Genomic DNA, 25,787 nt, shown 5'->3' on the forward strand with positions numbered 1-25,787 from the left:
TTGTACAAAATAATATAAAGTCGTAGAAGGTGCGCCTCCTGCTGGTTGCAAGACATGAGGGTAAGGAAAAAATGGCCTTTGGAACAGACACGTGTACGAATATCAGGTGCTCATAACAAACTGAGGGTATGAAATTATTTATTTTACAAATGTTTATTATTGCACCACTCGTTAAATAATGGTTCGGGGGGCGGGGAGGGTCTCCGGGTGGGGCCTGTATTGCCCGAAGTGCCCCTTTTATTTGATAAAATAAATGTTTGTACTATTATTGTTGCTGTCATTAATTTCCATTCAATTTGGTCAAATATATTCTGCAGAATAACTGGGTGTCGTAAAAGTATTTTCCCACCCACTTCGAACACCTCTCACGGTGTCTCTGCACGGCCCTGCATATTGGTATTATGATTACCCAGAATTAACTCATTTGACAAATTCCTTCCCTAAAATAGATCGTTTTAACCATGCATTAAACCTGCTATTTTAAACTTTAATAGACGTTATTTGATATGTACTAAAGGTAAGCGAAGTCTTGAAGGACCGTATTATTAACATCGTACACGTGACAGCTATGCGCCTTTTCCTGCAGCCAGAAACCGGACAACGATTTAATGTGAAATATTAAGCGGCGTTCTTACTGAATGAACTCGCTTGTGACGGTTCAAGGTTCTCTTGGCACCTATGTGTAAGGTCGCACGTCGTGGCCAGGGTTTCAGGTAAATTACTGGCCACTAGGTGGTTAACGACACGCAGAGGGAATTATTACAAGACGGCAAATTTTTTTAGTAGTAGCCTAAAGTTATTTCGCTACTCCATGGTCAGGAAAACAATATAGCTTTGTGGGTTTGGATTATGGCATACAGAACCGTTTGTCATTGTAGCAAACTATCTCAGTCATTGACAGATCACCGTCTTTCCTCTGCAAGACATGACAGACGGACAACATCCTTAAAACGACTAAGGCTACTGTAAAGTGGTAAAAAGACGAGACACACTTATTATAGACGGACATTTATTTTTTCAATTATTTATTTTTTTGTCTTAACCACGACAACATCACAATGTCCTTCATAAATTCCAAAAAAAAGTACATTCGTGTTAGAGGTATGCTCAACATAAAGGTACACCACAGGTAGCATGTTGCATTGGGGAAAAGAAAAAAAGGTCAATTTACGCAATGCCACGATTCACACAGATTTTTATTACTACTTAAAATGCACAGCAACAGGCAGACCAAGTTACGCCTGGGGGTTTGGGTCTGGGGTCACAAACATATTATTAATAAATTAACGTTTAACCAACAATAAGTTCACAGCTAAGCTACACCTCACACTTTTGGCATGGGTGCCAAAGAGCTTGGGTTTTAAGAGCCAGGGAGGTTTGACGGCATTTTATAGCGTCAAATCAAGCAAACTTTAAATACCGCTAAAACACTATATTTATTACAATTAATCTACACTCAATTCTAAATCCGTAAACCTTGCAAAAACTATTTGAGTCACACTGGACATGCCATTTCAAGTATGTATTTACTCTAACACCACACTAAGCCATTTAACATTAGAAACGCCACAATCTTCTCTAACTACCACTTCGCAAGCTCAGTACAGAACTCGGCAGACGTAAGCAAACACGTCTCAGTGACATTAGCAACCATAAATAAATCAACGTGCTAAGTGCTTTTCAAAATATGCTTCTTTCATGCACAAGTTAATCAGCTTAGTTTAAGCATGAACATGCTTGGAATAGCCGTTGTTTTTTCAGCTACTTTTAGTTTTACAATCTACAAACATGCACTACGTTCTACTAAACAAAAAAAAACTGTTTTTAAACCTGCACTTACGAATTAACACTGCACCGTACTGCACTTTGACATACTACCTTACAAGTACAGACCATGAAACATGCAAGGTTTGTTTTTTTTAATGTCCAACTACCTATATTACTCTATATTACTACGCATGCACCATGGACGATGTCGATCATCTGGACCTACTCCAGGGGAGACCTGGGCCTTCACAGGATGCTCTCCCGCTCGTCCCCGAAGGTGACGGCGTCGGAGGTGGAGACGATGTGGATCTCGGGCGCCTCCCCCGGGTTCATGCTCCTCTTCAGGTGCACCACCCTCACGTTGTCGACGGCGGGCACGCCGGTGGTGGTGGTGGTGCTGGTGGTGTTGGCGGTGGTGCCGGCGGAGGGGGCCACGATGACCTCGGGGGCGGAGGTGGGGCCCTGGCCGGGCGGCCCGCGCTGGGCGTTGGAGTTGTTGTTGAGCGTGGTGTTGCTGGGCGTCCGGTTGAGGTTGAAGGTCTTGGAGGACGGCCAGCTCTCCTCGGGGCTGCTGGCCAGCAGGCTGCACTGGTCCTCGGAGCAGATGGACATGCGGGCCACGGCCGGGTCCTGCAGGCCGCTCAGGCTGTGCGGGAGGCCCAGGCCCCGCTTGCGCCCCAGGCCCTCCTCGTCCAGCTCGATCAGGTTGGCCCGCTCCAGCTGGGACAGGTCGGCCTCCTCGTCCTGCAGCGAGTGGTTGGGCGAGCTCTCGCTGGACCTCACGCCCGAGTCAGACGAGTCCTTCTTGTCCAGCATGGCGTCCGACAGGTACTCCTTGCCCTTGGCCGGGGGGCGGGCGCCGCCGCCGTCGCCGCCATCGGGGCCCGGCTTCTTGCCGTCGCCGAGGAGCGGGGCGTTGTCCGACTCCTCCGACTCGTCGTCGTCGCTGGTCAGCTTCTGGTAGCGCAGGCCGGTGCCCTTCAGCTTCAGCTCCGCCCCCTGGAAGAGCCCCGCCCTCTCCGCCGAGGTCCGGCGGCCCGGCGCGGCCCTGGAGGAGGCGTGGTCGGGCTTCTCGTCCTCCTCGGTGATGGGGTCCAGGGGCGCCGCGTCGGCCGCCGAGGCAGCGGGAGCGGCGGCGGAGGAGGAGGAGGAGGAGGAGGAGGAGGTGGAGGTGGAGGAGGCGTAGTCGGCCGGGTCGGGGGCCTTGACGCCCCCTCTCTTGCCGTAGGGCTTGCGCCCGTCCGGCTCCGCCCCCTCCTTGCCCTTGTCGTCGGAGGAGGAGGAGGAGTGCATGAACTGGCCCGGGTGCGGCTGCACCGGCTTCTCCCCCACGTTGCCCGACCCCTCCAGCCCGGCCATCTGGGCGATGTACTCCTGGTAGGCGTTGCGGTACTCGGCCTGCTGCTTGTCCGTCAGCTTGCAGATGTCGTTGGACGACTCTTGGGAGTTCAGGCTGGACATGCTGGGCGTCCTGTGTGTAGTCACCTGAGCGAGGGGTACAAGACAAAAGACTACTTAGTCTCCAATGACAAACAACCCAAAGTCACTGATCCTCGGTCCTGGTCCTGTAGATCCAAGGGTCTGCGGGATTCTGTTTAACCTTAAAACAGCCATCAATTCAGACCCAGGGATTCAGTTGAGCTGACTTAAGCCATCATAAATAAATCAGCTGCCTTAAATTAAGTTCTGATAAATACATTTAGAATATCCTGGGGTACTGCTGTTGCAGCCTTGCTTAGCCAAAATTGCTCCTGTAAATATCCAGCTAAATGAACTTAACACATAACACAAAATGTTACCTGTGGTGGACTGTTTAAGCAAATAAATAATTTAATGATTGACTGGCTCTAAATTTGTAGGTGTGCTTTGAGAAGCAGGAGAAAGTCATCACGTTCTGCTTCTCACCTCACTGGCCAGTTCCCTTGGCAACATATAAATTCACATATGCTTCCCGATGAACAAAGTACTGAATCAGTCAAACCGTAATGAATAATAATTTAACTTGGCACCACCACGTCATTCAGTTGCTTAAGAAACTTAGCCTGTATAACTCAGAAGCTCTATCGCCACTAGTCCATAAAGTAAATCAAGCCTGTGCCAACAGAAAACTCTGTCCCCGGGGAAACCGAGGCTGTAAAAGCGATGGTTCCGATTGCGCGGGCGGGCGAGCACGCACCGTCCACGGCGGGATGCTGTGCCTCGGCGGCTCCTCCAGGCCCACGTTGCTCAGCTCCTCGAAGCTCAGGTTGAAGTGGTACATGGGCGAGGCGTCAGGGTTCTCGTGGTGCGGGGGGCCCGCCCGGCGGGCCGGGTCCGCGTGCCCCGCCACGCTGCTGCCCTGCTCGCTGCCCGCCACCTCGTGCATCGCCTGGCTCTCCACGTGACGCAGCTCCATCACCTGCGGAGGGGGAGGGGCAAGAGAGAGAGCGAAGTGGGGGGGGTGAGGGACCGCAGTGGAACCCCACCGAACCAACAACACGCTGGTGTCTAAGCTCTAAACCCAACCGCCACAGTATTACTGCAGTCATACTGAATTACTTAAAAAAGCACTCTGCTCGAAATGCTATTATTTTCAGTATGTCCCATTGTCTGACAATAGGAAAATATTATGAACTGGTATGCGTGCTTCATTTATTGTGAATACTGAGGTTAACCCGCATACTGTATGTCCGCAAAAGCTGTCGTGACTGGCAAAACAGATGCAGCATTGCAGATGAAGTAATGCTAACAGTCACGTAGATCGGTGGTTCTCAAGTTCGGTCCTGGGGGAACACTGTGTACGCTGGTTTTCATTCCGACCGCAGTCGCAGCCCCAGAATTCCAACAAGCTGTTCATTTTTTCTTAATTACGCCGTTTCTTAATAGCCACGCATCCCACAATGAATAAAAGTCCCATATTCACGTTGTGCAATATCGTAACCGATTACATAAAGAGAGGTAAAAAAAAAAAAAAAGTAGAAAGTGAAAATGTGGACACCTGGCCACTAAAACAAACCATTTGGAAGATAATGACGGATTCAAAGACAAAGCAAATGATTACGAGCCAAACCTGTATCGCGGTAAGAAGTCATGAAAGAGCTAAAACACCTGTGTTCGACAAACTTAACTGAGCGAGAGAAGACTGGTTGGAACAGAACCCAGAATGCACAGTGGTCCCCCAGGACCGAATTTGAGAACCACTAACGTAGATGATGCCCGCCAACTGCCATGGCGGACTTTGAAAAAGCAGACGCACGGCTGAGACACATCTGCCTGGAGTCCAGATTGGCTGAAATGCACTGTTGCATTCCACACAAGAGTGGAAGCAACTACATCCATCTTATGGATGCTCATTGGCCGAGTGTATGGAGCGCTCTGGAATTCTGTCACGCCTAGTGCCATTTCATTTTGTTGTGGCATTTTGCTTCACCATATGCAGACTGATCTGGACCTTTTTATTAAATAAATACTAAAAATAAATATCCAAAATAAAAAGGAAAACGGTATTAGAAAAAAACGAAAGAAAAACTGAACCAGACAAGGGAAAATTAACGCAGCCAATGTTCCAAGTAGAATAAAAGTGAAAATATCAGACATGAGACAGCAGCTCTCCTCTGCTTCTCCTGTCAGAGTTAAGCCCCCTCAGACAGTGGAGTCTCACAGAAAAATCTCTTCAGCTTATTACTGATATTTTGGTATGGCTAGCTTGCTTTTCTTAGCAGCACAACATTCACTGAAGCAAAAATGAAATCTAGCCAATGGAGCTACCGTGTTGATAATTTTGACTTATCGTACAGTGGTTGGCTTTTTAAAGCTCCACTTCTGACAGTTTCAAACCATTGGGGAACAACGAACTGTGGAGAGCGAAAGGTGTTGTGCGCGAGTCGTCCAGTCCTTACCGCTCCTCGGAACAGCTGCCAGTCTCCGAAATTCATGCTCATCTCCTTCTTGAGCTCATCCAGGTTGCACTGGGACAGGACTCTGCCGTTCACGTTAGCCTGGGAGAGATGACAAGAGCGAGAGGTGGGATAATGGGGGGTGGGCTGAGCAGGCCTATCACAGGTACAGTCTGCTGAATATGTGCCACAAATCACTCATTGCTTTGAACCAGTCAGTGTTGTGCTGTGAGGAGAAACTCGTGTGAGCCAATCAGAAGAGTTAAGTCAGTGGCAGCGCGGTGCTGTCTTCCATAAAACGGGCTCGCAAATCTGTGTGATAATACTGTGGCAAACGTTCAACTGCAGGGCTGACTCTCTCACTGAATCACTCCAAAGCGTTTGTCTTGAATTAGCATCCTGTTATGCAACAAACAGGCTGACCGTGTGACAGTATGGGCTGTAAGTATCTGCTACTTTTATGTAGCAGATGCTAAGAGCCCATGGATTTCAGCCCAAGACCACATTCTGAGCTAAGTGGGTTTGGCGTTCAGCAGTGCTGAAATTTAAGAAACCTTCACAGTTTATTAAAGTGCTTCACAAGGCAAATAAACATTTCATAACTGCACAAAAAGGGTAAAATCACACACATTCCGGAAAGTATCTGACCAACATCCAAAATTCACAAGCAGAGCAAACTTGCTTAGAGATAAAGTCGAAGTGATAAGGCATGTATGTGCAAGCACACGCACACACACGCACACACACACACATGCATGCACATTCGCGCACACACGCGAACCACGCGACACACACACGCATACACACACACACACACACACACACACACACAGGGTCTACAGTGAGACACAGGTGAGCAGAGTCGTCCCTCACCTTCTTGATGGTGGCGGTGTACTGGGCCAGCATGCTCTGGTCGATGCCCTCGATCTGCTTGACCCGCTCGCACACGGCGTCGGTGTTCATGGAGCTCAGCAGGGTCACGGTGGCGCCGGACGCTACGGAGGCAGAGCCCTGTCCAGCGCAGGGGACACAACCAAGACCGAGACCAGACCGTCAGAAACGCGAGGGAGCCCTCAGCCTCTCACACGCACGCAGACACACACACACACACACACACACCTTCACACACTGCATGGTGTTCTAAAGAGGTAAGATCTCCCCCTTCATTGAAACGACAGTCTCTGGTCACTGGTTTGCTGTTTATAACATCAGTAAATGTGACATTATAAAAATGCATTTGCTTCAGTATGACTACCACTGACCACAGCAACATCTTCAAATGTGTTGTGGTAAAATGCATATGAACCTGAAAATAGATTCTCAGACCGTAGAACCAGTCATCTGCTTCTCAACACAAACTTCTTCATCCACAGCCCTTGTGCACTAAATCACACATACCTGTACTCTTTACTGGAAGCAAAGGCACAAGACATAAACCTACGGTTGCTAAAATCAGACCAGAACCAGAGTGTGAGGCCTTTAATAATGCAGTGACTTCTTCTCACTAAAGAGCAAAAGTACATGCTTTGTTGTAAAATCAGGACTGTTAACACAAAGATGGAACATCTTTGTCAAAAAGATTTCACTACCTGGATTTAAGCTTGTAAAAAATGGAATAAACAAAGATGCCAGAGGACAGAGTACCTCCATCATTAAGCACATTCACTTCCTGTGGAAACAGGAAGTGAGGCGGTCCAACAGATGCAGAAGCAACGCGCTTTGAAAAATATTCAGCATCAAATATGAATTATCATCCATTTTCACTACTATGTGGGAAAATCTTGAGGGAGGGCATAACATGGAGGTTTAGGGCAACATGCAAACAGTATGTATTATTTCTTTACTGAAACCCCTTGTAATCATGTATTTTTCCCGCCGCAGACTCCATTGTAACTAGAGGCTTTTAGAACATGACAGTGAAGGGGATGGGCGGGGAGTGGTTTAGGGGTGATGGAAACAACTCGGCTAACGCAGCACATGATGTCACGTTGCTACAAGCGCAGAGCTACGCCAGGCATGAGCAGTGAGAGCAGGCAGTGCTGAGGGGCTCTACCACAACAGTGCTTCCCTGAGACAGAGGCGCTTTGTAATCAGGCCCCAGTGGCTCCAAGTCAAATTTACAGCACAGCTATAGTTTCTCTCTCTAAAAAGATGCTTAGAAAGGAGGATTAGGGAACAGAGAATAACATATACTAAGGGAATATATGGAAAATGCCTTGTGCGTGTAAACAACTGTAATGAATGCATTTACATTAAAAGGAAGGAGTTTTATTATTTATAAGACTGAAGGCACTGCTTTGCCAGACTGCTCTTGCCTGAGGTAAATCACGAGGTATGCGTTGGCTGGTTAGCCTATTGTGCGCAGGGCTGGGCATTTGTACTTTCACAAACTTCAGAGGAACCTGGTGCGTATCCCATAATCCCGAGGGTATTAGTCTTTAGGGTGTCACATGGTGCACTAAGTTCAAACTGGCAGTGACTGAGGCGGGTTTAAGGGAGGAGAGATTACTGAACGTGCCTTGTGTTCTCCACACAAAAACAGCATTTCTCAACGTCTCTGGGACTACCATACTTATCAGGATCACTGTACACTGATGAAGAACATTCTAGTAGTCAAAGCAGGCAAAACATCTCATCAGTCCATAAGTTCCAGGCATTCAAAAATCCAAATTCTAATGAACTTTAATGACAATGTTCAACCTGTGTTAATGGTTGCATGGAATTGTGGGATACGCTTCCATTCCTCTGCTACCAAATGATAAATCCTAGGATGGAATCAGAAAGGAAGGGAAACCAGGCATTAACATCATTGCTGGTCTCCCACCAGCATACACTGTAGCATGTTTTAGTGTTATAGGTACATGACACATCTATACACTATAAAGGTAATGAGTAATCAGTAACCAGTGGAAAAATATAGCAGGTGAGGTTTAAAATCCAGCTTCACAGTGAAGTGATCTTCTCATATCCTGCACAATTTGTAGTTGAGAGAGGTCGGGTGAGGTTATGGTAATGCCCCCATAAAGACCTCTCTTTTATGTCTACGAATGGTGCCAAAGCTCAGAACACTGCAAAAAGGTCTGTCTTAACAAGTGTTTTAGTCTTGTAATAAGACTTTAAATCTTATTTCTTTCTCTCAAGTAGAAAATATTAGCTTGTTTTTAGTTACTTTTTGCTTGACAAGTGAAATTGTCTAACTCCATTGGAAAATATTAACATGAGTCAAACTGTTTCACCTCATTGGCAATTTTTTTATCTTATTTTAAAAAAAGTTAGGAATAAATATAAGACTTGTTAAGATGTGACTTATTTTTCGGTTTTTGCAGTGAAATACCAGGCGATGAAGACCGGAAAACATTTTCGGTAGGAGAGGAGAGAGTGTACAAGGGTAGAAAGAGCGACAGGGTGTTAGCAAGAAGGCCTGGAGCAAGTCAAACGTTTGAGCCTCCCACTCCTACCCAAAAACACGCTAGCGCTCTACAGACACAAAGCTGGGGGCAGCTCTGATGGATCAAAGGTTTGACTTGGCGCCAGGCTGTAGCACAACTACAACTACGTGTCTTTGACCCAATTCCCCCCCCCCCACGAGCTAAGTTTCCCGCGGAGCATGCTGGGAAGGTGTAAGACCACACCAGGAAGCGTTAGTCTCAAACTAGGGAGGGCGGCGAAAATGAGGTAGTAAGCCAGAGGTAGTTAGCGAGGTCCGAACATTTCTGTACCTGTTTCGGTTTGAGAGACTGTAACTTAAACTGCTTCAGGGGGGAAAAAAAAAGAGAGGGAAGAGACAGAAGGAGGAGAAAACATTAGACAACATGCACACGTCTTCACAATGATGGGGTAGAAAAACCAACCGACCACATAAGAAGTACATTCAACATTATAGTTGATAACAAGTGTATGTGTAACCTTTTTTCTCATTTAAATGACAAATTTCACATATACCCACAGAAAGAAACAATCAGTCTGTAAGAGTAGCATAGTATTACACACAACCCGCAACAGGTTCTACAAAGAGTCTTCTGATGAACTGTTCATGAAATTATTCAATAACTCATCTTCAAGGCTATATGGGTCTAGTTGAATATAGCCATGCAGACGTCATGTATATATATATATCCAACAGGCCAAGGTATCTGTCATAGTTCTGAGCCGATTCAGTCATGAGGGGACAGATTACAGAAGCCTGCACGACTGCATGTCATTGGGAATGAGAAAAGCGACCGATTCCAAAAATGATCGACTGGAAACCACCTCGGCTTGTAAAACTCAACCCTTATGAGCAAAGCTTTTCTCGGTGAGATCGGAGCCAATCAAGCCGGCTCGCGCACACACGCTCTCTCTCCCTCTCACACACACACACACACACGCACAAGTTTCTATAATTACATCCGCAAAACGGAGCGCAGAGAGAAGCCGCGCTCATCGTCCGCGCTTTCCGCGGAGCGCGCATCGGGCGCGACTCGGCCTCTCCCTTCTCTGCGAGCCCTCTCGTGATGGAGGTCAGAGCTCTGTGGGACTCTGTGGGCGAGTCTCGTTTTCTTCCATTCTCTGGGGAATGAAAGAATCCGGCGGTCGCCGCGGCGCCGCGGTAGCTCCGCTGGGAGAGTTAAGGCCGGCGGGGCCTGAGCGCCGTGCGTGTCCCGACCGCGAGAGGAGGCGACGCCGGGGTGCCAGCGCTCCACATGAACACGGGGAGCTGTCATTATGTTTCGCTGCCATGGTTACCGGGAGGGGGGGGGGGGATTTGCAGGGAAGAGGAGGCCCCTGATTGGCCATCTCCTTGACAATGGCAGGAGGAGTAAAAAAAAAAAACGCTGTGGCGAAGAAAAAAAAAAAAGGCAAAATAATTTCCACTGGCTGATAGCGATCCTATTGAGCAACCAAAGTATAAAGCTAAACAAAACAAAAATGAAGCAAAACACCCGGCCAAAAGCGAGGGCTCCCAGGAAGTGACACGCGCACGTACACACACGCACGCACGCACGCACACGCATGACCTGACAGTGACAAAACCCGGGGCCAGTTCAAAAATGAAGTACCATAGAGTTGCTGCGTTTCAACTCAAGGCCACTTAACTCTGCAGAAGATCTCGTGGCATTCAAGAAGATCGAATTTTAAACATGCTGGACCCCTGTAATTGTTTTTCCCCTAATAAGAAAAGAACTACCAGGGTTTAAAGGCTGGGTTGAACCGTGTTTGCGTAGGAACAAATTACGCAAGTGATACATACTTTTATAATTGGTCAATGAAAATATGGTTTCATAGGCAAGGCACGGACCAAGAAATAACTAATCTTCCTAAAGAAATTGACGATAAAATTGTATGACCGAAGTACACAAAATGATCAACAGTCCTACATCAGTCCAGGGTAAAACTGTCTAGCATGGAGCTCAATTCTTTATCTGTCCATTGAGAGAAACTGCCAATGAACACAGAATGTGGAAACATACAAATTACTTTCTTTTATAAGATGAAAAAATGGAAATGCCACTACAACTAATACTCTGGATAAAGCTTTCACAATGTCGTCATAATGTCACTATGACCTCACTATAACGTCAATGCAACGTTATGAAAACTTTATGAAAACACTACCTATTATGCAACCATGACAACCATACATACAACCATGACTACCATGCTTAATCTAGTCAGACTACGTTTTAGCATTGAGAGTTCTGTACTTACGAGTCCATTGCTCGGATCCCTGGGAAACGCAGTTTTAATGGGTGGGCGTAGCAGGATATGATGGGTGTTGCCAAAGTACTGCCTTGGCAGCTGATAAACATGATGGGGGAAATATGGCTATGGAAGGGAATTCAGGAAAAAAGGAAACACATTTAAGAAATAAAAGTAACATGCACAAACTCGGGTCAAAAATTTAAAATATACGTAATGGCATGGCTAACATGACAGGGGCTGCACACACAAGTGAACACACACACACATAGGGGTGGGCGACATGACATCATCACTGGTACAATTTCAGCCAAGATGCACCTTTTCGTGCAAATCAAACTTCTCCGTAAAGATACCTGAGTATGAATGCTAACCAGCTAACCTGCTAGCCAGTGTTATTTTGTAAAGACTTCAAGCAATGGTGATGGATTTCATCACCATGTTGAAGTAGAACTGCATTAAATCTTTATTTACGGGAGTATAACTGTCCTGAAAAGTTCTGTGGTAACCAAAGTTCCTTCTTCCTTGGTAACAGTAAGTAACAAATTCAGTGCTATAAATGAATAATATTTAAAAAATCACACTGAAATCACATGAAGAAGCAGATTCATAGTCGCTATTCAAGCAAAGAACTTAATTTATATAGACACTGAAGAACTGAGGTAAAAAAAATTTTTTTAAATCGTATATCAACCATCTGAAATAGAACAGTGATTTAGTTTTTTTCTTTTTTTGCCATATTGCCCACCCCTACACAAACCATATCTGTGATCAAAGCTTGGGAAGCACTTGGTCAAAAAGTGAGAAAATATCATGGAAAAAGAAGCAGGAATACAAATTCATGAAAAGAACAGTCGTGGGGTGAACCTATGCCAGTGATGGCCAATCCTCTCTGTACCCTGAGCAAATCTCCCTGGTCTTCCGAAGAAAGGCAGTGAGGTCACAACCGTTTGGTCACTGGTTATGGATGCAACCATTATTTACTGAACCTAGCCTAACGAACAAGTAAAAGCTCATCCTGAGGAACCTTTTTCCTCTGATGAGTTTCAAAATATGAAATGCATAAAATCTGTTATTGACATGAACGCTAACTGGCGTGTTATTGACGTGAATGACACCGTAAACTGAAAGCCTTAGCTAAATTAATTCTGCACCCTACAGTGAAGACAGCACAGTACGTTGCATCTTACTGTGGTATTGGCAAATAAGAGTAAATAAATCAACAGGAAATGGCAAAGCCAGGCTACCATCCTAGATGGCATGGAAGAGAAATACATACTCACCATATTATACAGGCACATACAGAAAGACTTTTGTGAGAAAGACTCACAATAGTATGGAAGAAGTGTAGAGGCACATACAGTAGAGAAACTCACCATGCTGTAGAAGAGGTGTAAAGGGCCATAGAGAGGCTCATGGTGTTGAAGAGGTACAGAGGGGCATTGAGACATACTCATCATGGTATATAAGACGCATTATGTGGGTGTGTTGTTTAAGAGGTACATAAGAGTGAAACCATGTTGAATAGGTATAGAAGGACGTGGAGAGTAAGACAGAGAGTATAGCATTGTCCCTGTTGAGGTAGGGCAACAGAAGGTTGAAGACAGAGACAAACCCTGTTGAGGTAGGGATACAGAGGGGTGAAGCGAGAAGAAAAAAAACAGAAAGAGACAGTCACCATAGGGAGAGACATGTGTAGACAGAGGGAGAAAGAGAAAGAGAAAGGAAGACTCCCCCTGTTGAGGTAGGGATACAGATGAGTGTAGATAGAGGAAGAGAAAGAGAAAGCAAGACTCCCTCTGTTCAGGTCGGGATACATACAAGTGTAGATAGAGGGATAGAAAGAGAAAAAGAAAGGAAGACCCCTCTGTTGAGGAAGGGATACAGAGGGGTGTAGAGAGAAGAACAGAAAGAGAAAAAGAAAGGAAGACTCCCTCTGTTGAGGAAGGGATACAGAGGGGTGTAGAGAGAAGAACAGAAAGAGAAAGTAAGACTCCCCTCTGTTGAGGTAGGAATACAGACGAGTGTAGACAGAAGGAGAGAAAGAGAAAGGAAGACTCCCCCTGTTGAGGTAGGAATACAGACGAGTGTAGACAGAAGGAGAGAAAGAGAAAGGAAGACCCCCCCGTTGAGGTAGGAATACAGACAGGTGTAGATAGAGGGAAAGAAAGAGAAAGGAAGACTCCCCCTGTTGAGCTAGGGACCCAGACGGGTGTGGACACAGACTCCCCCTGTTGAGGTAGGAATACAGATGGGTGTAGATAGAGAAAGAGAAAGGAAGATTCCCCCGGTTGAGGAAGGGACCCAGACGGGTGTGGACACAAACTTCCCCTGTTGAGGTAGGAATACAGACGGGTGTAGACAGAGAAAGAGAAAGGAAGATTCCCCTGTTGAGGTAGGGACCCAGACGGGTGTGGACACAGACTCCCCTGTTGAGGTAGGAATACAGATGGGTGTAGATAGAGAAAGAGAAAGGAAGACTCCCCTGTTGAGGTAGGAATACAGACGGGTGTGGACAGAGAAAGAGAAAGGAAGACTCCCTGGTTGAGGTAGGGACCCAGACGGGTGTGGACACAGACTCCCTGTAGAGGTAGGAATACAGACGGGTGTAGATAGAGAAAGAGAAAGGAAGACTCCCCTGTTGAGGTAGGAATACAGACGGGTGTGGACAGAGAAAGAGAAAGGAAGACTCCCCTGTTGAGGTAGGGACCCAGACGGGTGTGGACACAGACTCCCCTGTAGAGGTAGGAATACAGACGGGTGTAGATAGAGAAAGAGAAAGGAAGACTCCCCTGTTGAGGTAGGAATACAGACGGGTGTAGACAGAGAAAGAGAAAGGAAGATTCCCGACGGGTGTGGACGCAGACTCACCCTGTTGTAGAAGGGGTGCTGGGGGCCGGTCATGCCGCTGTAGTAGCTGCTGTGAGGCTGGGGGGACACCACGCCGGGGGGGTTGAAGGGGCCGTTGAACGAGGCGGTGGGGGAGCAGGCCGACGAGTGCTGGCTGAAGACCGAGGGGGCACGGGGCGGGGCATCCTGCAGGGGCAGCGTGGGATAGGGTCCTCCGATGGTCACCTGTTCTCGGGCCGCACGCACGTCTGAGGACAATACCAGAAAGCAAACCCTCATTAACCTCATCCAGACTTGTCTACAACCATAGTCTTCATTCAAAAGACAAAGGCAATATAATAAAATGGCACTTATCTTGCTTCAACACAAATAGTTTCTGATGATTTCCATAGTTCGTAATAAGGAATTATTGTATGCATTTTGGTATGAAAAGGCAGCCCCAAAATCAGTTCTCATTAAATTCCAGTTGCAACACTGTCGCCATATTGGAAACAATCAAAGTTCTCCTTTTGTCTGGCAGTCGGAGGGTTCCCGGTTCAAACCCCGCCCTGGGCGTGTCGAAGTGTCCTTGAGCAAGACACCTAACCCCTAACCCCTAACTGCTCTGGCGAATGAGAGGCATCAATTGTAAAGCGCTTTGGATAAAAGCGCTATGTAAATGCAGTCCATTTACCATCCATTTACCATTTAGTGAAACATCACAGCGGTTTGTGCAGTGCATTTTCCAGCGAATACATAAATTACATTTACAGTAGTAAAGAAGCAAAGTTCTGACTTGCAAAACTCCCCTAATGCTCCAAGAAATAAACAATGGTATTTATTTCACCATGTGAACGGTCTTCATCGGCGTGGTCGAAGCGTCAACCGTTCACATGGAAACATCAACCGTTCACCAGTGTGGTCAAAACATAAACTGTTCACATGCTAAAATAAACACCATTATTTGTTTTTTTTGGGGGGGAATTGAGGGGGTGTGTGAATCTTTTCTTTTCTCGTCTTAATTCGTTCCTGTGGCCCAGCACCACGCGCAAGTTTTCCGGTGTGTTTGTTTTCTCAGATACAAAGAAGAGAAGCTGCAATGAATTACAAGACCGGGAGGGGACTCACCCGAGATGATCTCCCGAAGTTTGGGGTCCAGGTTGACGGTGCAGGGCAGGAAGGTCTTGATGTCGCGCGCGCCGAGGACGGGGGTGCGGGACGAGAGGAAGACCTCGAAGCTGCGCACGTCCCCATCGATCTCCAGCAGGGGCTCCACGTCTTTGGTGGTGGGGATGTTCTTCGAGATCCTAACAGAGGTCACGTGCAGACGGGGTTTCGGTTACGCGCGACGAACAGGCTAGCTAGAGTGCGTCGTCTCGTTTTCGACTTTTCGTTCAAATCAAGCGCTTTCCCTTTGAATCTCAAAATGCCACCAACAGCTGCGTAAATATTATGATCGACAGACAAAGCAAACGTCAGACGCCAAAAGACTATTGGCTCTAAGAAACATGAGCAATTTTTTTTGTTGTGGTTCAAGTCTTGGTCGTCGTCCATTGAAATCTTTAAAAGAAATTTTTTTTAAAAAGACCTGGGAATATCTGCGTTTATATGTATAAAAGTATTTTTCCCTGCATTTGACCATTTTTTGTGTGTAAAAAATGCACGACCACTGCCAAATACAATACTTAACACGCTAAACCTGAGCTGCGTCAGCTGCTATTTAGTTGTCTAAATGTGTAAGAGCTGGTGAAGAAGGGAAAGAATTTCTCACACGCAGTCCTTATTTATTGGTTTATAACACCGGCCAGCCAACAATGTCCATGTGCACACTGGTCCTATGCAGTTTGACTATGTGCTTATGCTGTATGCTTTCAATAGTCAGAGATTCCACAACTGAACCACTGACCCAGATACAGTGATTCAATGGACTATAATGAACTTCATCTTTTCAATAACAAGGGAATTAAGCATTACTTTTTTCACATGATGAACATGGGGGGCGGGGGGGGGCTGCTGAAATGTTGTGTAAGACGCATTGTGCAAGAAACAAAGCTTCACTTTCCCACATTTAATACTCTTATGATATGAACAGAGTGTACTGGATCCGGGCCTGGAAAGCCAACCAAGTCAAAAACAATAACAAGGCACGTCCAAATGTTTCTGCTGCCAGTGCACTGTCAGTGAACTGGTATGTACTGTTAATTCACAGTACCACACCGGAGCGAAGAGAGGCTAAATCAGGACTCAAATCACATCACCTCTTGCAAAACTGATTTAAAAAAACCCTTTTAAGGTGGACCGCGGAAATGCTGGCTTTATCCTGAAGTTACAATGAATTAAAGAGTTACTCAAAAAAATCATTACCGTTGTTACAGGAAAAAAAGGCTTAAGCCGATTTGTGCCGATATTAAATCACTGAATTGTGCCGATATTAAATCATTTAAAAACTGTTCCAACTATCCAGTGCTAACGTGTTACATTGCTGTCTTTATTTTAAGCTCAGCTGCTGATCTTCAGAAATGCTAAAGGTGTTAAGTTCAGACTCTTCGTACTCAGCCAGATTGTACTGCTCTAATGTCAACATAGCATCCATTATGCCATTTAAAATGGCCACAGATGGAAAAGAACAGAAGTCTCCCGCTATCGTTCCCATCAAAGCAACTGAATGCCTGTGCTTCAGTCTGTAATCTGATGCCTCCTCCGACCACCTTGTGTACAGTAACACTGTAGATGATTGGGAGTGCTGTGCCCACATACATTTCTACGGGAGCCGCGAGAGGACAAAATAACAGGGCGAAACTGATTTAATCAAGCGAGAGAAAATTTTCCTTCTTAATAAGAAAAAGCGAAGCAGGCCGAGCCAGACGTGAGGCTGGAAAGCCTTCCACTAAGACGAGTTGGCTCACGGTGTTCCAACATCGACTCTGGGGGCTTCCAAATCGCACCGTTACCAAAACCAAACAAATGTTTTCGGTTTAAAGCCATGTCCTCTTATCTACTTTACATCTTCAGATTTTAGAAACACATCTTACTGTAGTGATTCCTTAATACTAAATCGCATGCCGTTTTTGGGCCTTCTCGACGGAGACAAACTCCTGAATTCAGGGCATTATGGCCAAAGCATAAAACCCATAATTGTCAGTCAGTTCAAGGAAGCCAGCTTTCCCCCGTTATTCCCCCAAGTAAACAGGGAAAATAAGCACAGAATAATCTAGAACAGACCACGGCTGATACAATCTGGGAGCCATAAAACGGTCCCTGATGAACGGATTCTGATTTGGGGGGGGGATTCAGACTTTCCCCGTTCGACCAAACTCATGCATTTGAGCGAAACCACGACCCTCCAGCAGCCAAGATCCCCAACTGAACTCTCCGAACAAACTAGCGGCTATGGTATTCACGGAGTGAAACGCTATCTATGCTATCAATCTGATGTTATCTAAATGGGCCCAGTAGTATGAGGCCCTATTTGACTTTTTTCCCACCATTGGATACAAAACTGACCACTAATACACACATTCTAACAATATCAACGTAGCATTGCAATGCATGGGAGAACATTCTGCATGGGGTTACGTTTCAGTTAGATTCTTTTTTCTTTTTACATCATCCCTTCCTTGATATTACTTCTCCTCTCCTTGCCTACCGGTGTGTAAGACAAAGATGAGATTGTCCCATTCTGAATGCTGCTTATCAGCCTGGCTCCAGCTATGAGTCATTTCTCTCAGTTCTTCTTCACCTGTTCCTATAAAAGAGGTTTCGGGTTGTCCGCGTTCGCACTTTCCTTTCTGAGCGCTGTCTGAAACGCTACGGTCGATCCAGCAACATATTCCGTCGGTAAGAGCGATGTCCATAGCTGCTCGTGTAGCTCGTTTGAGGAGCTTGCCGTCTGAAATAGTCAGTGGGCAGAAAATTCACCTAATAGACGAGGCAAATTTTCTGTGGAAATATGATAGTTTCCTTAAGTTCGCTGCTACCGTGTGCCAGGATTCAGAGCCAAACATGGGGAAAAATACGCAGATACATAGAGCTCCATCAATACATAGCGCTATGCTGTTCCCATTGACTTACAGTATACCACAAATCCCTCATGCTGCCAGCGATTCGTCATGTGCAGACATCGCCCGTAGGAACTCTTTATATTTCTGTATCACCCCCTGCTGTCCGCCATCTGCCAGCTTTCCCAGCTCATTAAATGCATATAAATGAATTATTTAAAACCTTTTATATAACCAGCAAAAAAAACAGAATAAGGAAACCTGGTACTGCAGGCTCTCCCTTCAGGAGAAGTTGTCCCTCCCTCACACAAGAGGCTCCTTGCACAAGTCCTTTTAATCTCTCATCTGGACTCCTGTAAAGCCTTGCCGGTTGGTTCAAATCAATTACACTGGCGAACAAAGCTGCGAATGGCGCTGCCCCCTTTGTTTCTTCAGACAATGAGCCTAAGTCACAAAACTTCTTAAATTATTCTTACTGTTCTGAAAAATGTGCCGATGAAAAACCAATATGGGATTTATGACACGTGTGCAGACCTTTGTTTTTGAGCATACCCCAGTTGTAGGAGATGATTGCTGACTGTTTGTAAATTTCATCCTGTTCCTGTGATTAGCATAAGGACACAGCCATGAACAAATACAGATAAGAAAAAAATCATGGATGCCAAAAAGTTCACGGAAACATTCTTACACAGCTTACGATCAAACATGATCGTACGCCTGTTTCGTGAACGAGGCCCAACGATTACACCACGCAAGCCAATCAGATCTCTCCGTTCGGCACCTTCTCGCCAGCCGGCTGTGCCAGCTCCTCACGCACCGGGGAGCCGCTCCTCGCGGCCCCCGCCTCGTCTCTGCCCCCCATCCCCCCCACGGCGGAACGACCTTCCGCAATCGGGCAGGAAGTCTCGCCCACTGGCTGCCTCCCACAAACGTCAAAGATCTTCTCAGACCTTTTCCTGACTACACCTCAATGTTTTTCATTCATTTTGAGCGACTGAACCCTTCTCTCCCTTTACCTTGTTGATCTTGAGACGGCGCGTACGGCTTTGACGGTGGCACGTGACACAGAAGACACTCTAAATAAGAATACGTGTGGTCAGCGTAAGAAGAAATAAATCAAACGTGTCAGTCATACTCTGCTGGAGTTCTGCTGGAGGAACACAGAGGCATTTCAGAGAAACAAAGAGACTCTTTCCCGCATTAGGCAACCACCCGTGAGCGTGCTAAAAATAGCAACGGGGAAAGATCAGTCAAGGAACCAGTGCAAAGGCTGGAAGGTTGAAGGGTCCTGAGAGGTTGCTTCAGAACGTTCTAGAAGAGAATCAAAACAGCATAAAGTGAGTGAGTCTGTAACCACTCCAGAAATACCAATACAGCGGACAAATTGATATCAGTCATTTGTGGTGTTAAATAGGCACTTTTACTGTAAGTGCCGGCACAGAGCACTGAAAACAGAAACTCGTAGGACTGCTCTTATGAGATAACAGTCAATTCGTCTTCAATGCCAAGGCTCCATTAAGTTTATAATTAAGAGTGCGGGACACATTTACAGCAAAGCTTAAGAGCCAGCATGTGCTTATGAAACACGGCACTTCAAACAAATCTTGAAATTCTGAAATGCGCCATCCCGCAAGCGTGCCTTTTGTCTCGTTAGCTAGACTAGAACTGCTTTTTATAAAACAATCTGCAAAATTTGCAGCTGGTTCCAGCCGGACCCTTGAGTTTCAAAACAAAAAATGAAACGATAATTCGAAAGACTGGTCTGGGGGGTAAAAATGCCTAAATACCAGGAAGGCGCCGTACGGGAGCGCTCGACGTTCGGGCTTCGCTACAAAGCGACGAGAGGCTCCGATCTGGCGACGCGCCGTGAACGTCGTGGGCTTCGAGCCGGTCCTTCGTTCGGAACCCAGAACGGAGAAGGACGCCGCTGACTAATCGCTCTGACGCGCGGCAGTTACAGTCAGCCATCGGGACGCCGGGGCTCGCAGCGGACGGGGGCGTCGAAGCCAACGCTTACTGTAAGCGGCGGGAAAAACACGTCTGAGACCAGCCAAACAGCTGGAGCTCCTTCACCTCCTAAATGAGTTGTGCAACAAGTCCTCCCCCAGGTACGCAGAGCTGGTTTCTGGAAGTCAGAACGAAAGCGAAAATGACGCGGCCAGCAATCTGTTACTAAATTTATCGAGGAGGCAGTCAGGATATGCTGCTGGAGAGGATTTGTTAGTGTTGACGTCTTAGCCTAGCTGTACTTTGGCTAAAGACTGGCCATTGCAAACTGGGGTGGGAACTGTACATGCTCAGCCCCATGTTGGATGCCAAATTTATTATCTAAATAAATAAATGTTAAAAACAAAAAAAAAGGCAGAGGATTCCAAAGAATCTTCTAGAACTGGAACTAAGTTCAGGTCCGCATTTTTTTCTGCAAGCACTACAGAAACTGACTGGCTCAAGTGAACCACGGTAGCCACCAAACCAAACATGGGTCCAAGTGATCTAATATCTATGTCAGACTGAAGAAGTGTACACTGTAACAACTGCAGCATAGTAGTAAAATAACAAGCTAATTTTAATGATGACGCTGTCCCTCTGTACAGGCTAGAAGGTGATGCGTTTCATTTCGGCAGCCAAGATCATCAGCCATAAAGAGCCCAGCAGAGTGGCAGTCTGCCCTGCAGTGTGTCTGTAATTACCAGCCCTGGAATACGACCGTTGTAGTCAGAGCTGGAGCACATTTGTAATAATCAGCCTTGGAGTGTGTCTATCGTGGTCAGGGCAGGAGTGGGTCTGTAATTATCTTCCCTTTGGCTGTTATGGTCAGTGCTGGAGTGCTGGCCGTCATGGTAACACTACCGAGCATGACCATTAATGTCAGACTTTGAGTATGATGTTATTCTCAGCTCTGGGGAGTAGCTTCAGGTATTTGGGCCTAGCATTTTTTCCTCTGTGTGCACATTGACGAAAATTCTTCCTTTAAGACAAATAAAACCTCCCTCTCTGGTCTACGGTGCCACACCAGTAGCACACAACTCAGGAGACCACACTGGGATTCAGGGTTCTGGCTACCTTAGAAAAAAACTGGGTTCCCCTGGGTTCTTAGTCAGCTTATCGACAAAAAGATCTTCAGGCTGCTGGGTAAGCACAGGCCACACAATTCTAGCACAGGCACGACTTTCCAAACACTTAATTCTTTCATTAAGTTGTAGTCTTGCTTCTGTTTAGGACAAACTGCTTCCAAGTAAACAAATAGAATTTCCTTTCTTAGACGTACTATATGTTTATGTACTACCTCATGTTCAGAATACTGTACCTCATTTAGCTGCGTGTACGAACCAAGCAAAAGCTAGTCATTGAAGGGGGGGGGGGGGGGCGAAAGCTCAACAAAAGTATTTTGGCGAAAAGAGCAATCCCTTTTATGAAAGCAGTCTTTAGCAGCTTATTCGGATTTCACGTTTTAAAAAACCCCCACCGACAAGGCTTAAATAAAAAGCTTTCATCTCAACGTATAATTATGGCTAAATGACAATAATTGTACAAATTAAACTAATCCAAAATGAACAGTGTCATCTTAACGCTTCAGTGCTTCAGAGGAAAAGTCTCTCTCTTAATTTTCCGAAAATTGCTTTCACGTACCGATTTCAGATGTCATTAGTCAGAAAGTCTGAAGGCCGAGCGGCTGCTTTAAAAAGCCACTTTTGGAATAAACACCGAGAACCAATTGTTCCCGAATGTACAAAGCAGTTACCCAGATATGTACCAAAATTATTTTGTTTTTTGTTTTTTTAAGAGGAGCAGTCGGCGAGGCTGCACGTGTCTAGACGGCTGGAGTGGAAAGAAAATAAACGTGAGCTTGTCTGAATTTGTTTCTATTGTTTGGTTTTACCACGGTGTTCTGCTGGGGGGCCATGCATTCACCCACACAGTAAGGTGCTGCACGCCCACACACCATACACTACAGGGTGCAGCAGTGCGGCCTTTCTGCATGTGCACACTTGGGTAAATTGACGCTAACTCTGCAGCACTGCAGTTTCCCCCTACCACAGAGTATTAAATTACTGAGGCACAGTAAGAAATATTATTACCATTGAACAGTAGGCTTTCTGGAATGTTCTTTCAGTGTTCTAGAACTCATTTTCTTTCCATTACGAGTAGTGATTGTTACATCAGCATTAGAATGTCCAGTGAAGAACATTCTGATCACGTATTTGCGATCGTGCACCATAAAGGCTTAATACATGCTTGATGCAGCTTACTCAGTTAACTAAACTGGGTATTAATGCTGCAGTCAAAATGGGTGATGTAATATTGCTCGCTCCTGATTGGCTGCCGGTAATGCGCAGTGGAGATGGTGTATCTGCGCAGCCCTTGCGCGTCTTCGTTCGGGGGCGGACCCACCTCTCGTATATGCACTTGAGCGTGGCCTGGTCGGGGATCCCGTCGGTCTCCTCCAGGTACAGGATGAGCCAGGACGTCCTGTAGGGCCACTGCTCCGTCAGGTTGATCCAGGAGGCCAGGCGGTCCCAGTTAAAGGTGATCTGATTGGCTCTCAGAAGCCGGCCTGACAGGGAGGGCGGGACCAGTCTCAGTCTAACTAGAACAGCAGCTAAAATGGCCACCGCGTCCCTTTCAGCCAATTGTTTCTTATCTCTGTCCATCTGTGACCCCACCACGCTCAACAGCTCTGTCTCATCAATCCGCCATCTAAGTTAATTACATCACTGCTACTAGTGATGTAATTAAAGAGACATTAAGTGACATTAACCAATGAAGTCACATATAGCTACAAGTGACAGTGCACCACTGTTAAACACTGATGTAAAACCACCACACATAAGATGGCTTTCTTAATGCTTATTTACAGGCTTATTATGAACTCCTATTGGACCGATCGGCCGCGTGAGAACCAGAGGCCACGCCTCCGCAACCGTGCATCCCCCAGGAGGTCACCTGTGACGGACACGATGTTGAGCAGCCTCCTCATGGTCTGGGGGCTGATGTCGCTGAACCAGTCCTCGGTGACCAGCAGCTTGGTCAGGTCGAAGGACATCTGGCGCGTGACCGTCCGCTGCATCTGCCGGCGGCGGTAGGTGTCCTGAGGGGGGGGGGGGGGGAACAGACGGCGCAGGTGCGGTCAATCAATCAGCGATCGTTCGAATTTACCCGCTTAGCGCCCGTAGCGAGAGGGGCTCTAATGATGTCTCTAATGATAATGCGGTTTACATGCTATCGGCTCTGACTGCGAGGAGCTCGCCTGTGCTCTCCGTGTCTGCAGGGGCTTCCTGGGGGTAATCCCGTAGCCCCTCAGTTCAAAGACAAAGCTTCAGTAATTCACCTGCCATGCTAATATGCTTTCTGTGATTGAGTGTGCGTGTGTGTTCATGCGTGCGTGTGGGTGCGTGCGTGTGTGTACGTGCATGCGTGTGTGTGATGCACGCGTAGACTTGTTCTTGCGCCATTTTCTCCAACTCAGCATCAAGGAAAACAAGAGCAGAGAAGGCCTCACCCTTCGGTTGAGCGTGGTTTTGCTGCCGACCTTGGTCAGCTCGCCCAGGCTGTGCTGGGACAGCTTCCTGTCCAGGTCCTCATGCCACCCTGGAGAGCAGAGAAAGGGGGAACGTACCAAATAAAGAAAAGGAATCAAAAAGAGAGAGGAGAAGGAGAGAGAGAGAGAGAGACAGGCTACAAACAATAGAGTACTTCTGTCCAAAATGATGGGGGTGAAACATGTATTGTTCTGTTATGGTCAGTTCTGAGAGCAGACAAGATAAGTCTGAGCTTCCATTAAAAAATAAAAAATAAAAACTTTATAATGACTGTGTTAAAGACTAGGCAGCTCGCACCAGAATTGCATGAAAATAAATAAAAAACAAAACGAGGGTCAGAAGTGATGAACAATTACAGCGAGAGAAGAGTACAGAGTAAAGAGTGAGAAAGAGTGGAGAGAGGGAAAGAAGGAGAGGGAGAGAGGCGTAGAGAAAGAGGAAGAAGGGGCAGGAGGGGAGGAAGATAAAGAAGAAATAAAGGGAGAAGATGAGAGAGAGAGAAACCGGGAGTAAGAGAGCACGGCGATGGGAATCTGAGGGGGCGGTACCGTCCGCGTTGGCGACGTCGCCGTTGGCGGGCGCCTGCGCGGGGGCGGCGGCGCACATCTTCCGGGCGCTGCTCAGGCCCCGGCTGTTGAGGAAGACGGGCAGGTGGACGATGTTGCGCATGTAGTCGTGCCCGTTGATGTTGGAGTCGCGCAGCACGCTGTTCAGGTTCTGGTTGATGGCCTTGATGATGATGTGCGGGTCGCTGGCGAAGATGGAGATGAAGGGCCCCTTGGAGAACAGCACCCTCACCTGGCCGGAGGTCAGAGTGCGTGTGCAGACGTTAGACGCGCAATGCAAAGCCAGGTTTACCCAGGGTGCACTGGACACTTACAGCTTAACACCTAACACTTAAACCTAATACTGTGCTTAGATGACCAAAGGGCAAAATCTGAAAGGAATAAAAGGAGCGCATTAACTGCCAATAATATGCTCGTATAAATTTTAAGGACAGAGCAAAAACTGGTTTGTAAAATTTGTTGTAAATGATGCACAAATCACTGCGTGGTATTTTATTCCTCTACCCATCTGAGCTCCTTTGAATGTTTTAGGAATCCGACTTCTGCTACTGTTTACTAACCCTAAGAGCTTCTTCAGGCACTTGCCAGAACATAATATTTTGTTTATTTTCCCGGTGTAATTCCTTTAGTTTCATTCCTCTGCCTTGGCACCGCGTCTCAAGGCGAGTCCCCTCAGCATCGTGTGAAGGCTTCGCCCTTTGAAGTCGGAGGAATCTTCCAGAAAACTTGAATTCTGCGATCCCTTTCAACCGTCTAGACAAAACGGCTGTAAATGCGAAGGAGTCGCTGACAATTAAAAAACGACAAAGGCTCCATTCACTGGGTTTCAATAGACTCCCTCAGAAAGAACACTGCATTAGAGCCAGGAAGTTAGGACACCGATTCAAAGGGGGTCATTTTCCTCCGAGACGAACAGCTGGCTGGAGGAAATTCTATTAATCCCACTGGAAAAAATTCATTTAGAGTCGGAGAAGTAAACAAAAAGCGGTTTATGTACGATGCGAGTTTCGTAATTAAACCGAAAAACCCAAAGTTTGGCCTGCTTGCCGCGACCTACGAGCTCGTTTGCGCGCGGCTTCTGTTCTTGCATTCTGAGAAGTTGCCCTTTTTTTGTTTTTCTTGTTGATGAGCAGCAGGTGGTACGGGGCCTGGACTCTGCGTGAACCCCGGTCCCGTTAAACCTCTGAGTAAGAATACTCGGGAACACAGCCCAGGCTGAATTTCCACAGCCCTCAGTCTGCCTCAGAGTAGCTCCTCGCTGTTCTGCCCTCTCATGCTCCGTCTACAGCGTCGGTCTGTTTGAGCTGATGTCATCGCTTATTACCAATCATGTCACTCCATTATTTTTGTTTATTGGTTCATGTCAATGATCTCACCATAAAAACAATACTAACACCAGACCCTGCCTGGGTGTTAAATTCGGTATTATATTACCAAATATAAAACTTTTATTAACTAATAGTCTTTCATTTAAATCAATTAATTTAAACGTTAACGTGTCTTACTAACATAGTGGCTGCTTGACTAGGATGT

At 46.5% G+C, this 25,787-nt stretch overlaps 1 protein-coding gene across 11 annotated transcripts in view; it reads right to left on the reverse strand.

Moving 5' to 3' along the window:
• Window positions 1-992: 992 nt before the first annotated feature.
• The window catches only part of kidins220b (kinase D-interacting substrate 220b), a 39,821-nt gene continuing 15,026 nt past the window's right edge, over window positions 993-25,787 (reverse strand). For 6 of the 11 annotated variants that reach the window (XM_064339797.1, XM_064339795.1, XM_064339798.1 and 3 more), the window contains exons 19-30: window positions 24,237-24,486; window positions 23,649-23,737; window positions 23,093-23,237; window positions 22,541-22,703; window positions 15,279-15,457; window positions 14,193-14,419; window positions 11,331-11,447; window positions 9,362-9,394; window positions 6,516-6,653; window positions 5,646-5,744; window positions 3,944-4,165; window positions 993-3,252 (exon numbers count right to left, since the gene is read on the reverse strand). In XM_064339797.1, the coding sequence (XP_064195867.1) occupies window positions 2,014-3,252; window positions 3,944-4,165; window positions 5,646-5,744; window positions 6,516-6,653; window positions 9,362-9,394; window positions 11,331-11,447; window positions 14,193-14,419; window positions 15,279-15,457; window positions 22,541-22,703; window positions 23,093-23,237; window positions 23,649-23,737; window positions 24,237-24,486 (2,901 nt within the window). In that variant the 3' untranslated portion in view covers window positions 993-2,013. The remainder of the gene's footprint in view (window positions 3,253-3,943; window positions 4,166-5,645; window positions 5,745-6,515; window positions 6,654-9,361; window positions 9,395-11,330; window positions 11,448-14,192; window positions 14,420-15,278; window positions 15,458-22,540; window positions 22,704-23,092; window positions 23,238-23,648; window positions 23,738-24,236; window positions 24,487-25,787) is intronic. The other 5 variants (XM_064339802.1, XM_064339801.1, XM_064339804.1 and 2 more) reach the window with 3 other exon arrangements.

Source organism: Anguilla rostrata, chromosome 6 (assembly GCF_018555375.3).
Source record: "Anguilla rostrata isolate EN2019 chromosome 6, ASM1855537v3, whole genome shotgun sequence".
Lineage (NCBI taxonomy): Eukaryota > Metazoa > Chordata > Actinopteri > Anguilliformes > Anguillidae > Anguilla > Anguilla rostrata.